Genomic DNA, 16,858 nt, shown 5'->3' on the forward strand with positions numbered 1-16,858 from the left:
ACCCTGTGGTTTTGTGGGTGGCAATACTTGTGTACAGCCTTGCCTCCCTGCATGCCCCAAAGGCAAATCTTACCTTCATGCCATCAATACCATCAATACCACGCCTGCCTTTCTCTCCCTAAAACAGAGAACAAGGGAAAAATGGTTACTGCATCTTCACAGCATCAACAGAAAAAAAGAATGATCGGGGGGGAGGGGAAAAAAGCTGCTACTGACCTTGCCTCCCTTGGATCCTCTGAAACCCTGTGGAGGGGAAGGAAAGAGAAGTTAATGCCTATATGCAGAGCATATTCATGTCTCCGCTACACTGATATCTGTGATCAGTCCAGTGCAGACCAGCAGGGGAGGGCTGGAAATAAGGGGTGCAGTGTCCCCTTTTGAAGTTTGCCATTTGTTCTCTAGTAAAAGAAAAGGGGCTTTGACCCATTCCTAGCTAAAGGAGAACAAATTCAAACCAAAGGGCATTTTGCATTTGCAAATAGCATCTCTCTTTGGTGCATGTACTCACTTCTGCCCATAGCACTTTATCTCCATCCTGAACAGGATGTTACTTCTACCACAGCCCTGGAGCAGTAGACAGAGATCAGAGACGGGCACATGAGGAATGCTAGCTTTCACAGTTAAAGAAAAGGATAGCTGATCTTGACTATTGCTCCCTGAAACCTAATTCCTCCTCATTCCATAGAACAGGCTCCTTCACTGCAGGTGCCCTCTGATCACACCTCACTGCAACACAAGGTCATAGCATGCAGCTTTGTAGTGATGCTGGGCCAACAGTACTCAGTTTGGTGATGCTCTGCATTGAACAGGCGTACACCACAGGAGTTCATCAGACAACTTCAGAATCCTTGACAGGCCTTGAAAAGCCCTACTTCTTTTCAGATTCCTGAAGCAAACCATACTTGGTGCAAGTGTGATGGGTGGGGTTGCCAATAACCAGTCATATAGAGGGTGTGTGTAAGTGTGTATCAGACTCACTAAGATGACAACAGAGTGAAGTATGCTTAAACAACAGTGGTGTTCCTCCCACTATGTGTTTTGACAATGGCAATGGGGGAGATTGTGCTTTACCTAGGGAGAAAAGCTGTGAAGACCACTGTCATTCAGCAGCATGGGGAGGAGAGGTTTCTCACAGAACACAGGGAGGGTAGATAGTTGTTGCAGTAAGACTGTAGGGCTGAACAGAGACAAGGAAGGTGCATCGCATGCTATACTCACCTTCTCTCCTCGACTACCTTTGTCTCCCTAAACACCAAAGACAAGAAAAATAAATTAATTAATTGCACATAGGCATCAAAATACAAGTCTAGGAAACAACACAAGTAAAATTCTACCTCAGGCTGTAAAGGACACTTGACGTACCTTCATCCCCTGGTAGCCAACAGGTCCAAGGTCTCCTGGTGGTCCCTAGGGGACAAAATGAAACAAGTTATAGACTTTATGGAAAGAACTAGCCAACACAGGCAGCTACTTCTCTTGCTTTTCTGCAGCATCCTGGGAATATGCAGTCACCAAGGGAATCTGGTGACTCCAACTCTCTCCTTGATGAATCGCTACTTTTTAACTACATTTTTAAAAAGCCCACATGCCTCAAAACATCACATTCCTGGAATATCTGTCTCCTGATTCATTTTATTCTTCTAATTCTACATTGACTTGTTCTCCACTTTTCATCATCTGCATAATACCCAGTTTCCTTCATCTGGCCTCCAATCAGCAAACACAAAGGAAAATTACAGATTTATTTCAGCCGGAGATACAAAGGACATTTTAACACAATTTTTGCTCCTGGACTTGGAATGCAAACTTCATTGGTAAATCATATTGAGCAACTCCTCTTTATATACAAGCAGACAGAGAGTAATGCATCAGCTTCCATGTTGCAAACATCTGATCTGTTTAATTAGCTGAAGGAAACCTAATTACTTCTTCAGGCAAGCAGGGAAGCCATTCATGCCCTCTGATCCTTTCACTGTAAAAATGTGGCCCATCTCAAGGGATGTGGAAATTGCACATGTTAAGAGGTAGTGTTGTTTGGGATGAATATTAAGTCTATGGAAGAATCTCTCTCTAAGGGATTTCAAAGTTGAAAATACACACAAGCTGACTAACTGCAGTAATGTGTGTGGGGAAAATACACCTCTAAAAATAAATGTACCTTATAAAAATGGAAGGAGAAATGGGAAGATGTTTTCCTCATCCTATTTGAAGATCATTTGCTAAAATATGAGACTCTAACACTGCCCTGTTTTTAGCATGAAAGGGGCATCAGAGCATAAAATACACAGTAATGCGGGGTGGAGGATGGGACATTTGAGTCAGAGAAATACCCTCTAGAAAAAGTGGCTATTTTGGGTGTGGAACAAGCATGCCTTGTGGCCAGAGGTTTACAGAGAGGAGGAAGGCCTGCCCATCTGAGCCAGCCTCAGCATCATCACTGTCCACACCACTTGTGTGGTGTTCCACAGAAACCTGGGCACCCTGCCTGGATGTGGAGAGGGGGATGAGAGCCCTTGTTTCCAAGACTATAGTTACCTTGGCAGCTACATCTATTTGGCTACAACTACCTCTTTCCGCTTCTCTGAACTGTTCTTGTAAGACTGGGATGGGAGCCAAGCCCAAATCTTGCCTATGAAAATGCTGCTAAGCCTCTAAGAAGAGCTAAAAAGAGGGCAATTTTAGGGTCAGCAACAACTGAAAACATTGAGTTCTCAGGGCAGCTGACCACGTTTCAAACTCAGAATGATCAGGGAAGTTTTTACCCTTGTGGATTTTACTTGCTACCTGATCCACCGAAAATTGAAAGGCCTGTTTTTGCCAATGGCTCTGGTAACCATTGTTACTTAATGTACTACTTTGGTTGGCTTCCTAATTGGTCCTGCACAGATGGCACTGAACCCAGTCCATCATCCTTTGCAACACGGGAACACAGAGCACAGGACAGGAAGAGACTTCTTAGGCCATCAAATCCAGTCTCCTGCTATTGCAGGCACTTATCTCAAAAAACTGCTTTCATAAACCTAACAAGCTCCACTTTAAAACCACTTAGGTTTCTTGCCCCCTTACTGTTCCTAGTGACAGGCTGTTTCAGAACCTGACAGCCATAATGGTTAGGAACCTCCTGCTAATCTCCAGCCTAGCTTCATTTGTGGCCATTTCATATGCCTTTGTTCATGTGCCCCTATTTCCCTTTAACCTTAGAGAGCTCTTTCCCCTTACTTGTGTTTATCCTCCCAATGCATTTATGAAGAGTGACTCTAGCACAGTGCAGGGTTGCTCAGAAGAAGGTGAATACACAGAGCCAAGGTGTTTGGGCACGGGCAAAAGCAGGCTGAGTGGAAGCTGAAGCTCTACCAGGTTTCACAAGAACCATTAAAGAAACTTTCAGTCAAACTGTGGCTTCTCTTGCAGCCTCCCATTCAAAGTGACACCAGTAATTCCCCTACTTACAGGCACTCCCGGGTCTCCTTTCTCACCAGGAAGACCTGGCTTTCCTCTCTCCCCCTAGAAGACAAAATATTAATGAAGTTAAGACATGATTGCTTCCTATTTTTTTTATACGAAACAAGAGTGGTCCAAATCATCCACCTCAGGTAAATTTGGCCCAAAGAATTTGCATTTTATTAGCTTACTTTTAGACTCTACTGGATGTGTTTCCAGTTTCAACATCTAAGAATGTGACATTTCATATATCTGATGTCTGTGACAAGGACCTTTCTGATTCATAGAAGATATACATTTCTAGAACTACCATAAGAAAAAGGAGTAAACTCTGTATATTGGAAATTGTAACAATGGGTTCACAAAGTCTTGTTCTCATGTTCTCCCCATCTCTACTTAATGAACATCAGAGAAAAGCAAACATGGTCCTGAAAGTGATCCTGACAGTTCCTAAAAAGTGGGCTACTGTTATACTCCATGTGAAAGAGGTTGGGGAAGGGTGGGGGGAAATCATTGAAGGTAAGTTAGTGCAGGAGAAGGGGGTACTTTGCATAGCCAGTATGGATGGAAGCTTTTTGGTTACAGGCATCATAAGGCCTCCCAGTACCAGGGGAGCCTGTAGAGTACAGGGCCTTGCCTCATGGGAAAGGAATATATAACCTTCTCTTGCTGTGCCCTTCACCACATACCTGGTGGAGATGAAGGCATGGTTCTGAACCCATCCCTGCTCCTCCCATTCATATTGCTTTGCATTTGGTTAGCATCAGCCACCTTGTTCTCCCTGCTGATAGTAACTCACTCAAAGGTGAGGTCCCAGCAGCAGTGCTTCTTTTGTCATTTGGGAGTGGAGTGGGAAATATCATAGACCTACTTTTGGCATCTCCAAGGAGAGAAGTACTTGATATTGCCCAGCGCTGGCCAGATAGGACTGTGAGCAGCATCCATATAGGACCCTTATTCATGTCTTTCTAGCTAGACTTTAAAGGATACAGCTGGGGTGTAGGCAAAGTGAGGGTACTTTTGTAAGCTATCAGGGAGCAGCAATATCGGCAGAAGGTGGCAAGCTTTAGTGGAGGACAAGTGGCTTAACAAAGTTAAAACCACTGCCGCTGTTCTCTCCTTAAACCATTAACATTATTGTCTTGATAAAATAAGCTTTGCTTGGGACAGCTACAGGATAGATAACCACCCACATAGAACTAGATGGCAAATATATAGGTTTGGGAAACCAGGAGCATCCCATCTAGTGTCCTGCCCATGTCTTTCCAGCACAAACAGCTTCTGTTCTTGTGATATACCCTTATTACCTGGTATGGTAGCTAATGTTGATGTTTGCTTACTAACCTCATATCCTGGGTCCCCAGGTGGCCCTGGAGGCCCTCTAGCAGGCTGTAAGAGACCAAGAAGATATAACTGTTAGAGTGGCCACACATAATCAAACATGGAGAAAAATGTATTCAATAGGAGTTAACAGAAGGCTGAGAAAGCTACTCACCTGGCACTCATAGGAGCAGCACTGTTGAAAAAAGGAAAAAGTAAAGCATTAGAGGCATGGAGGGGCAGGATGATGGATACATCTCAGTAACAAACCCTCACTCCCAGGGAAGAACTGAAACATTCAATTACCACGCACCCACACCTAAACTCAGCCCCCCTGGATAGTGATGGGCAAGTTGGACTGGGACATGTTTACAGATAGACAGCCTTGGACAGCAAGTCTTGCTGTAAAATGTCACTAGGCATCAAAGGGACGTGGTATGACATAAGACCATAGTCTACAAACTAACCATTTGCCTTACACAGGGAGGTTAAGTTTTCCCTAAGGGAGAAGATACCAGCACATATCCCCCTATCCACTCTGGACCTGAGGAGAATTAGTACTCTCGGCAACACTGATTGGTCTGGTTGATCCAAAGCACTGTAAGCTTTGTGTCTAGCTAGGCTCCACTGGGCACCTTCTATCAGCTGGTAGCAACTGCTACGGGACTGCAGGCTGTACTTTTGCCAGCCAATGTCAGAAGAGCTATCCAAGAAGACTTCCAAGCATGGATTCAGCAAGACAGGAACAACCTCTCTCAGCCACCTCAGCTCATTCTTTTGGAGTGCAGAGTAGTCTCAGGTTAGCTCTCCAGGGCCTGTGAGCAGCCACACTGCTCCTGCTTACTGCTCTTTATAGCACAGGCTGTTAAAGCAGGGCCTTCAAGATACTGGGCTCGCTGTTACATTGTACTCCCAGAAGTGCCATTTCAGATGGTGAAGGCAGTAGGTTTAGAGGGGAACCCAAGCATGTGGAGAAACATAACTGGAAGACTCACCACTTGTTCCACATTATTTTTCTGAAAAAGAAAAGAAAAAAGAGCGTTTGATGAGGTCACATGGAGCACCATGACCAGTAGGTTAGAAAGAAGAGCAAACAGGAAGGCAAAAGGAAGAGAATACTCACAATCATATCAATGATGGTGTCAATTGTGTTTTCAGTGTCAGCCGGGGCCTGTATAAGGCTCGTTGCTGTAAAATTGCGACGATAGTTGTTGTCTGTAGCAATTACACTCAGCCTTGGCTCCTGTGGTACAACAAGACAGAGCAAAGTCAGACTCACAGGGATACAGGTACCTAAGTGCCTTCCCAAGCACCCTCCCATCCAAGGCTGGCTCAGATGACAATCCAGCCCAGTCCATGCCGTTATAGGTGACCAGGTATTTGATATTAAGTCCAAAAAAAATCCACTTTTACACCACACATCTGAAGCCACAAAGCACCCCAGCTATCACCCTACAACCAACTTAGGATCTTCAGTGCAAAGCACCAAAGGTCTCAGCAACTATAACATGCCACAAGGAGAGAGTAGCAGAAACCAAGGATGCTACTAATGCCATATGCCCCTGCAATAGAAGGGAATTTGTTAAGTGAAAGATGCCCAAATATTCCTAGCAGTAGAGCTGGAGTGCAGTTATAGCCCTGATGGTCCAGGAAATGTACAAGGGGCATTTGCGATGTCTTTTATTGGATGGACTGCATAGGTCTGAGACCTGAAGACAGGCACCTAATGCTTAAAAGCTCATCCAACAGCTCTCCCAACTATAGAGCAGGTCCAATAAAAAATATCACACAAAATCCTTGTCTCTCCTGCAAATGATCCTAGGAAGAAAACCATATCCTATATTACAGAGAAAGGCAGAAAACATCCAACGTTCCCAGCCAGTCTGACCATAGTGGGGATTCCTTCCTGTCTCCAAATCTGCCAGTTGGTTTAAACCTGAACTTGTAAGCAAAATGGAGAGGTTTTCCACTTCAACAAATACAACCCTCTAATTTCTAATTGTAGCGGTGGCCAATTTCTGATGCAGGAGAAGGAAAACCCTCCTGCCCTCCACCCATCCCCATCACCAAATTATGCTTTCAAGGTGAAAAAATTCTTCCTGGGCCTTACTGCCTTTATAAATCATATCTCTAAGTCATCTTGACCCTCTGTACATGGCAGCACTGCTGTTAAGAACACTGTTTCTGTTCACACACTAGAAAAATGCTGAAAATTTTTTAGCTCCTATATGCCTTTACTACTGTCACATTAATCATCCTGAACTTATTATTTTGCCTTACAGTCACCAAAATCCTTCACTTAGGTACATGACTTGTTTTACTAATGCAAACTGGACTAGATATTTGTCTGCTTGTCTCATCAAGCTGCCACCGGCAATCATTTTGAATCCAACTGAGTCAGGAATAGACTTAAAGAAAATTTCACCACAGTGTGCAAGCAATGCTAATCTGCATACAGAAACAGAGCAGCACAATATTTAGAGCTGGAAACTTCCTGAAAGATGGAGTGTGGGGGTGGGTGTTAGACTGAGAAATCTAGTTTGGGATCACCTTCCATATTTGTCAAAGGTATAGTATCAAACTCCTGGTGTAAACTTACATGAATCCATCAGTCCGGCATTTCAGATAGAAAATCTTAAGCTAAGACAAAAAGACCATATAGTGCCTGCCTTTTCTGCAATCATACAAAGGCTTTGAAGCCTTATAGGAAATGGGTTATTCTGAAGCAAAAAAAGGATTAACTGAATGCACTAAATAATATCCTGTTTCTGCTTTCATCCCCTGCAGCTCTGCCTACAAAAGGATAATACCAGAATAAGGGCTTCAATTGAGATTCATACCAGATGGTCAGGCGAAATGGCCACAGAGAACACTTTAATCCCCAGATGTTTGGCTTCATTAGCAGCATCCTCTAGTCCTCCACAAGGCTCCTTGTACCCCTCCAGGGGATGACCATCCGTCACCACAATCAGGTATTTATTCTCCTTGTGATTAGAACCACTGTGACAAGTCAAGATATTTGATTAACATGAGCAGTTTTGAGGAAAGCATTCAGTTTCTATTTGACACCAACTCACAATGTTATGTTGAATTAAGGTGGTGCCTGCAAAGACACTTATCTGAGTGGCACTGCTGCATTTGTGCCAGACAGATTCTAGGCCATGAGGAACATGGCTCTGGAAGAACAAACTTGGGAGATCAACATGAATGCAGATTACAGCTGTTGGAGAAGCAGCGAAGGGTATCTTTTGGAGGGGAGGGGAGAAATGTCTTTCTTTTTTACAGGCTGTGGGTCATTTTTAAGTCAGCAACACAGTATCAATATTTAAAACTGATGTCTTTAAATCATAAAAATTGGGCTCACTGAAGTTGTACATGTTCTGGAATGAGCCTGTTTAATCACAGGGACCAGCAGCACTATACAAAGGCCAAATGAAGGGTCATGACATGACTTATCTTGCAAAACAAATGTAATACAAAGGGGGTTTAGCATAGGATTATAATTTTATGGGCCAGGATTTAATACTATTTCTAAGTCTATTTATAGAGAACTTGAAGTATTAAATATGCAAGAGTCCCACAGATCTTCTCTTCTCAGTATCACTTTGCAGTTGGAGGCAGAAGCAAAAGAGAAAGTAAATGCTACCTAAGTACAGTTAAGCTTAGCTCCACAGATAATGTCTATGTACTGAACAGCTTAACTTTCTACAGGAAAAACTTAGACTTAATAGATGCAGAGTGGAAACTACAATTCTACAACAACTTCAGCAGCTAACTTCTGAATGAATCAGGGAGACATAGGTTTGGGGATAGCTGTATGTTTGATATGGGAGTTTACTCTTTCCCACAGAGAATAGAAAGCCTTTCACATATGGAATTTAACAACATAACTGTGCAGTTTCAGTTCAGGTTTCAAAAGTATCACAATAGATCCAACTAACTTGTTGGGGAGGAGGCATAGCCCAATAAATCAAATGAATATTAATCTTTAGACACAAAAATTAGTAATGTAATACCCCCCGTTACATTATAATGACATAATACCAAGCTTTTCTTGCCAAAGACAAGGGGAGCTGCTTTGGTTGCCAGTGATTTCTATAAGAATGAGGATTATGGACCACTGTGATGTGTTCAGTTGTAGGCTACAAAGCACACAGAACCAGGAATATGTTGTGTATGAGCTATTGGACAAACAGATGATCTCTAACTTTATTTCTAACAGTATGTGTGCAGTATAGAGTTCATCTATATGGCGGCACTCAGAAAAACATAATCTAAATTGAGTTTTAAAGCTAATCAGTTACACTGCATTAAACCACTGTATGGAAACACTTATTCAGAATGAATGTGGCTGAGAGTCTCAAGCTAAACTGAATTAAGGCCGTTTCTGTTCAGAATAAAAGTATCCACACATGAGTTTAAAACAGTTTAAACAATCTTTCTGTTCATACGTTTTTGTTAATTTTCACTTCCTTGTTACACATTAATTTTAGGCAGCCCCTGGAGTTCTTAACCCCGTGTATTAACATAAACACCTGAAAAATTTTATGCACTCCTTAAGCAGCTTAAAGTTACACCACTCAGGGCAGACTCATCTCTGATCTGTGTTACCCAGCTTATGGTCCATTAATGCAGGGGTGGGCAAAATATGGCCCGTGGGCCAGATACAGCTCACCAGGCAATTTGATCTGGCCCACTGGCATGCACCAAATAATTGTACCCCACTCAGCCCACATGCCTTGCTCCCTTGTTCATGGAAGAGCCCAGCCAGCATGCAGCTTCCAGGCAGGGCTGCTGCTACCACTGCTGAAGCCACTGGGGGACCAGCTTGGCTCCCCCAGCATCCAGCGGCTCCTCATCTCCTTACTGCAGCGTTTACTCAGGACAACAGGTGGGGAAATAGCAGGGGTTGGGAGGAGAGCTGCAGCTGGGCAGGAGCGCAGAGCGTGGGGTTGGCAGGAATGTGGAGCCTGTGCTCAGGGGGGCAGCAGGAATGCAGTGCCCATGTCCAGAGGGGCAGCGGGAGCATAGAGGTCAGGTCGGTAGGGTGTGGGTGTGAGGGAGGGTGGGAGGCAGGTCCCACACACTCCCCCCCCCATGAGGTACAGCCCCCACTGCTGGTAGCAGCAGCAGTAGGAGGTGGGTGCTGAGAGTGCTGATGGCCCATGCAGGCATTGCTGCCTGGTGGCACTTGGCTCTGGCCAGCTCTGCACGTGGTGGCAAGCAGCATAGCCAAGCCGGCCCATCTCTATCATGTGGGGCTCCCTGCAGTGCACATGCAGCTCCTAGAACTCGCACAACACCAGGGGGAAGCCCCACGCAATGGAGCCAGCTGTCTTCCCTGCCCCCAGCCATGCAGGTCCTAGGAGTCCACTGGGAAGCAGAGGGTAGGGCTCCTCTCCACTTCCAGTGGAGTCCTGGGACATGCATGGCTGGGGGCGGGGAAGGCAGCTGGCTCCATTGTGTAGGGCTTCCCCTCGATGGTGCATGAGTGCCAGGAGCTGTGCAACATGGGGGGAAAAGTGTTGGGAGAGCCTCACACCGCCATCCTTCCTCACACCCTACAACCCCCATGCACCCACAACGTGTTCCCACAACCCCCCAAATATACACCCTCCAGCATGCCCTATGAGTTATTATGCAGTCCCCGCTATATACAGTATGCAAACACAAATTATGACAAAAATATTTTTTGTAATAAAATTAAAATGTGTATTGAAAATGTTTGACTTTTATTATATGATTTGGGTTTTTTATGGTTCCAAGATGGCATCCCTCCCATCCCAAAAGGCATACTTCCGGGGACAAGAGGAGGGGCTTCTATTGGCAAAAGTCAAGGGTTAGGGTGGGACTCCTGGTCCCAGGGTGGTGAGGCACCTGTCGAGGGGTGGGGCTGCCCTTGCAGCTCTCATCACCAAAACTCATTGTGGCCACCCCTGCATTAATGTGTGGCCACTTCTCAGAGATAAGCTGCTCAAATTGCAGTCCTCCAGCATCCCAGGATGAAGCACCTCCTCCCCCAACTTCCTATTCTGTGTGGACAAACTTTCTACCCCCTGAAATCTATTGCCCAGAGGGTGGTTCTGGCACCAAGCCAACTCCCCTTCCCTTCCATGGGAGTGGAAACTTTCCACCTCCAGGGGTGCAAACCTGTATAAACAGTATGCAGAGCACATACCAACTAGTCAAGTTGCAGGGCATGGACAGGTCCAAGAGTGGGGTCTAGGGGAGTTAGTGGGGGTGAACAAGTTAGGTGGCTAGAGCTTCTTTCCTCAGTAACTCCCCCAGAAGTGCCTTCCCTCATTGCTCCCATCCCCCAGCTACCCCAAGAAGCACAACCAGTACCCCATATCCCAATCCCAAATCCCAATTTATTAAAACACAAGACCTTCTTTAATTTACTTCCTCTTTATTTATTCTTCAATTCTTTCTTATTTTTATTTCTTTCTATTTTATCCTTCAGCAGCTCACTTCCTGCATTTCACCACCTTTCCCTCACCCCCATTTCATCTCCCACTTCATTATCAGCCCCCAACCCATTAACTTTCTGTCTCCCAGCTTCACGTTCCTCCTTTTCCGCCAAACCCATTTCTCACATACTCCCACCTACATAATAGATAGAAGGGATAGAAGGCTGTCCTGGCTCACCAGCCCTATAATGGCAACTCACAGCTGTAGCTCCTAGTCACACCCTTGCTCCCCAGCCCTCTAGGGGCTCTGGTTCCAAACTCAAGCTAGCACCGACACCAATCAACATTTGCGCAGCTCAAAGTGCAGCATATAACAAGGCCCTGAGTGTTCCCCTGTAGACAAGCCCATACAAATGGATTCTCAGAAAGCTAGAATCTCTATTAGCTTTGTGCTCTACTTCTGTCAGTTCATAAATAAATCATTTGAGGAGCAGCAGCAAAGATGAAGTGGGAAGCCCTTAGATTTGGTTGGAAGCATTGCTGGGAAATCATTCTCCACCTGGTTAGGATTTTTTTCAGCAAAATAAATGTAATGGGAAGTGACATTTTCACTGGCATGTACCAATTTTACTAAACTTTCATTGAAAAAATTCTTAGATTCAAGCTAGAATTTTTGGTCAAAGCCAGAGTGAAGACTCTAATATTGAATAGCCTGGGATATAGGAGTCCCAGATTATAATATCTTCTCTGTCCAATTCAGACCAGACACTTGAACTGAGTCTTCTGTGTATCAACAGAGTTTCCTGACCACCAGACTATTGGATTTTCTGAGGAGTCTCTCTTGAGGGAGCAGTTATAATTTGTATTAGGAACTCTTCACTGGGCAAGAAAGAGAGAGAGAGAGAGACAGTAGCTGGTGGCTAATGTATCAGGCAGAAGAAGGACTTGAACCTGTGCCATGCACAGTCCTAAGATTCTCAGGTAATCACATGACCCTAGGAGCTGGGTCCTAACATGCCAAACATTACAAGATTCATTGGCAGACAAAGTTCTTTGGGTATGTGTGATATCTTTTATTAGACCAACTAAATAGTTGGAAAAAATGTTCTTTACAAACTTTTGGGCACAAACACCCAAAGAACCTTATCTGCTTATGTTCTTAGACCAGGGGTGGAAAAAATGCAGCCCACATGCGGCCCGCCAGGCCATTCTATCTGGCCCGTGGGGCCCCTAAAAAATTTAGCAAATTAATAATTATCTGCCCCTGGCTGCCTGTCATGCAGTCCTCGATGGCTTGCCAAAACTCAGTAAGCGGCCCTCCACGCGAAATAATTGCCTGTCCCTCGCTTAGACCAACACAGCAGTAACCAACCCCCCTAAAACAAGATTCAGTATAACAATTGCTGGAGGCAATAACACCAGGCCAGCAGTCTGAATGCAGAGGCATTTCCCTTCCTTTGACTTTGATCTTATCAATGAGCAAGTCAAGAGCCAGGATTGTCTCATTGCAGCCCTTCTCTAGAAAGCCACATGCAAGAAATGGTAAAAGAATGGTTTCTAGGTTCATGCAACCTTTACTTTATCTTATCCAACAGTTTCCTTGTAACAGCAACTCACAGTTCCATACTCTCAGGTCCTTCATTACTGTACATCCCTCTCTGAAGGGATTTCTTTCTGGCTTTGCTACTGCTTACAAGCATAGAACGCAGTAGCAAAGCAACATACCTCAAAGTTAAATTAATTTCTGGACAGAGCACCAGAGCAAGGCCTATGTACTGCCTCAGCCCTCAAAGTATCAAGCAGTCCTTATTCTATTGGGTGTCTGCAGATGTGCAGGAAAGCTGCTCTGACATGCTGTGATTACAGTAAGCATGCTAATTAATATGTTCCATCAGCCTCAGCATCTTGTGTATTCAGTGTCCCAGCACTTCAAAATGCTGGTAAGGATGTTTTAACTAAATCTCATCAAACAAACTTTAGTTAAAGTGCCCTGCCACCATTTTCAAGTGCAGGATGCTGAATATATGAGACCTTGCAGGCACTTTAATTAGAGTGGCTTTCAGAACCACTCTAATTAAAACAGCCCCCCTTCCCCACCTCGGGAGCATATGTAAAGATGCCTATTATACCTAGTGACTTAAAGGCAATGGACTGGTTACATGGGTTTTAAAGCCTTGTGCATCCTACAGCCTAGCTGGGAGATGCCTGTGCATGGAGATGGAATGTCTGCTCCTGTCATGGTAGGTGAGTACATTAACTCTGCTGGCTCCTGTAGTGCTTTTCTTGTGCACCATACTTCAGGTTCAAGGATCAGTATCCTCTCTGCTCTCACTACCATTAGAAATGCTTAGCTCTGTCAGCTTCTGGATGGCACCCTACACATTTATGAATAACACCACATTTTGTACCCAACTCATACTTTGGACTCTTTAATATTAATCAAAATTATATAACCTGTGGTTACTTCAAGGGGTTTGTCTTTTGGCAGCCACAGTAGATATTACTGGACTGAGGTTTCCCATGACACCCATATGAGATGGATTGATATAACCACTTTATTTGCATGTCAAAGTAAAACAGCATGCCTGGGACCTAACAAGGAGAAGAAGGACTAAAAGATCAGCATACCTAATACCTGGAAAGAGACCAAAAGTAGCCTAGTAATGCCGAATAGTAAGAGGGCCACAGAAATAGAGAGACATCTTCCCCATGATAGTACACGAAGCACATATTGCACTAATATTTAATTCACCTGCTACATATTTGCATTTGTGAGTATCTCCTTTTCTGTATTGAGCCCACCCATACTTTCATTTGGGGATTTCCTTTTTTGGTAAGTAATTATCCATTTACTCTACCACCATTAATGTTTGCACCAACTGGCTCCTATGGAATCATTGTGCTTTCTTTTTGCAGTTGTAACTTTTTTAAGTTTCTAAATTTCCAACTTCAAATATCTCAAATGATTCTCTCATTCCTGCCTACAGTTACTTAGCCTATTCTATAGGCTACAGCCTTTACGGGATGTCTTACTGTTCTGCTCTGTCTCGAGTTCCTCAGTGGGTTGGACCTGGGCATTAGTACATCCAGTCAAAAAGCCTGAGTCTTTGCTGATTAGTCTAAACTTCAGAGATTAAACTGAGAAACAACTGGACACACATTTACTTTTGATTCAGGAAATCCAGACCCATGCCTGCAGTGTCTATGGCCAGAAGCTGGGAGATGCTAGAACAAGGCTCTCTGGCCATAGCCAGCATGGGCTGTGTGCTTGTTTCCTCTTCCTGCTGCCCCAGAGGTCTCTGGGATTTGCAGTCCAGACTCACAACAGTAGGACTGTACAGGGCTGCTCATCATTTCCTCTTCCTGCTTCCAGGTGCCTTTGGGATTTGTAGTCCACAGTCATAACCAGCAGTAAGTTTGAGCAGGGGAAGTGGTAGTTAACCCCTTTCCCTGGCCCCAGCCCCCAGCCGGGGTTTACGGTGGGGGCGGGGAGTGGAGAGTGGGAAGGGGGAGAAATTCCCTGCCTCTCCTCCCCCACCCCCAACCCTTCTCTGCTGGAGGAGAAAACACAGTCCAGGGCTGGAAATCATACTCAGATGCTGGAAGACTAATTTAACTTGAACCAGGAAGGGATCTGGAACAGAAGTTTCATAAACCGGTTTGACCCATATCAGTTAAGTCTGATACTACATTCAGCCAGATTTATTTTAAATGAGTTTCAGCCATTTTGAAACTAGTTTATGTGCACTGAACTTACATTCTGTTACATGTTTAAACCAGTTTCTGATCACTTAAACGGGTTATGTGTAATGTCTATCCTTAGCCAAAAGATCTTATTATAAAAGTGTTTGTTTTTTTGGAAGGCCAAAAAGAACAAGTAGGACCTGAATTCTACGTGCACATTGCTTTGAGTAATATTCCCGTTTCCAGGCCCACCCCAACCACCTATTTAACTATTTACTTGGCACTGAGCATTGATTGACAATATTCTATTAAAAAAACAGCAGTCAAATGCCTGAATTTCCTGATGGGTTCAACACAATGCTGATGGGAATCTAGTCACCTCACACAATCAATTCTGCCAATTTTGTTAATAATGGCCTCACAGCCTATAACATACACCTTCTAGTTGGAGAGGTTGCTTCCTGCTGGGATTCCAGCCAAGTCCTAGCAGCAAAGGCTGCCAAGCTGCACTATAATGAGGGTTGGCGAATCCCCATCTTGAGAGAGCCAAAAATAACACTTTTTGCCTCCCTTCCTCCTCCCCATTTTGATCTAGAAAACATAGCAAACCTGCAAAGAAGCTGAAGAGCATCTCCTCCTTCAACAGCAGTAGAACCTACCAAATGCAAGTTTTGTGACATCTTGGTCAGACTTGCAATGGTGGGAATCACTCTAGATCATCACGGCAATTCTGTATTCTTTCTGCTGATACCTTCAGCCCAGCTACTGCTAAAGCAACGAGTTTCAGCTTCTAATTTCTCTCTCTTGGGTGACAAGGCTCTAGGCAGCCAATACTGGCTCAGAGTCTCTCACACCTTTCCTATAGTTTCATAGTTGGAAGGGTCAGAAGGGACCTAAGCAGATCATCTAGTCTGACCCCCTGCCATGGGCAGGAAAGGATGCTGGGGTCAGCTAGGTGGCTGTCTAGCCTCCTTTTGAAGACCCCCAGGGTAGGGGCAAGCACCACTTTCTTTGGAAGTTGGTTCCAGCTCCTAGCTGCCCTGACAGTGAAGTAGTGCCTCATGATATCTAGCCTGATTGGGCAGCCTGAGGCACCACCAGAGAAGTTGGTTCAGGTGGTTGGAGGAATTCTGTCACACTATCATTTAAGCTGTAGCCAGTGGTGGGCTCTCATGTGTACACCTATGTGCAAATTGGATGTTCTGTTGCTAAGAGCTGTCCTTAAGACCAGTTCAAATTCAATCTCCTCTAGAGAATGAGGCTTGTGTCTTAGATACGTGGTTATCCCCTATCTATGTTTAGGTATCACCTGCTCACTCCCTGAACCACATGATGAAACAATCCCACCTTGCACCTCAATAATTCAGTAAGTTAGTGACAAAGTTTAAAGGTATTCTTATCCCTTTCTAGAACAAAGCAATTGTACAATAACTGTTAGCTCTGATCTGAGCTACTATTTCAGCCACAGGAAATACATCAGCCCAGATTTGGACTTGTTGCAAGAAAAACAGCCCGAAATGTGGTATTTGTTACTGATGTTGATTCCCTCTTAAATTGGTTTGTGCCGGTGATTGCCTATCCCCCCTCCCAATCCTCATCCCTGTGAGCCCCTCCCTCCCAGAGTCCAGGAGAACACAGAAAAGCACAAAAAATGAGGAGGGAAGTTAGGGAAACTGACCTTTTGGAAAGAAAATGTGAAAAGTTGTAACCATTTCTAAAAACAGACATTTGAAAAGTTTCAAATAAACATATGTTGACTTAGTTTAAATTACTGCTTTGTCATCTTAAACCTTGCACATTGTAGGGCTATAGAAGTCCATGTTCTCAGTACTGACATAGCAAATCTCCTTCTCCTACTGTTTGCTACTTTCACTTAGGTCTTATCTGCACCTCAGTCCCCAAACTGGAGGTGGAGCTCCAGAAGTGAACCTTTCTATTTTGGAGAACCATGTAAAACCAGGCCTTGGATTGCAAGCTGTCTAGGGAAAGGACCGCCACTTTCT

At 44.4% G+C, this 16,858-nt stretch overlaps 1 protein-coding gene across 1 annotated transcript in view; it reads right to left on the reverse strand.

Moving 5' to 3' along the window:
- Nucleotides 1-16,858, reverse strand: part of COL6A1 (collagen type VI alpha 1 chain) — an 80,082-nt gene that overhangs the window by 52,213 nt on the left and 11,011 nt on the right. Inside the window, exons 4-13 of the mRNA XM_090045102.1 lie at nucleotides 7,602-7,761; nucleotides 5,885-6,004; nucleotides 5,757-5,777; nucleotides 4,937-4,957; nucleotides 4,786-4,830; nucleotides 3,451-3,504; nucleotides 1,363-1,407; nucleotides 1,219-1,245; nucleotides 217-243; nucleotides 74-118 (exon numbers count right to left, since the gene is read on the reverse strand). Coding sequence (XP_089901228.1) covers nucleotides 74-118; nucleotides 217-243; nucleotides 1,219-1,245; nucleotides 1,363-1,407; nucleotides 3,451-3,504; nucleotides 4,786-4,830; nucleotides 4,937-4,957; nucleotides 5,757-5,777; nucleotides 5,885-6,004; nucleotides 7,602-7,761 — 565 coding nt within the window. The remainder of the gene's footprint in view (nucleotides 1-73; nucleotides 119-216; nucleotides 244-1,218; nucleotides 1,246-1,362; nucleotides 1,408-3,450; nucleotides 3,505-4,785; nucleotides 4,831-4,936; nucleotides 4,958-5,756; nucleotides 5,778-5,884; nucleotides 6,005-7,601; nucleotides 7,762-16,858) is intronic.

This window comes from Crocodylus siamensis, chromosome 4 (genome assembly GCF_052110815.1).
Source record: "Crocodylus siamensis isolate JL-2025a chromosome 4, ASM5211081v1, whole genome shotgun sequence".
NCBI classification, from domain to species: domain Eukaryota; kingdom Metazoa; phylum Chordata; order Crocodylia; family Crocodylidae; genus Crocodylus; species Crocodylus siamensis.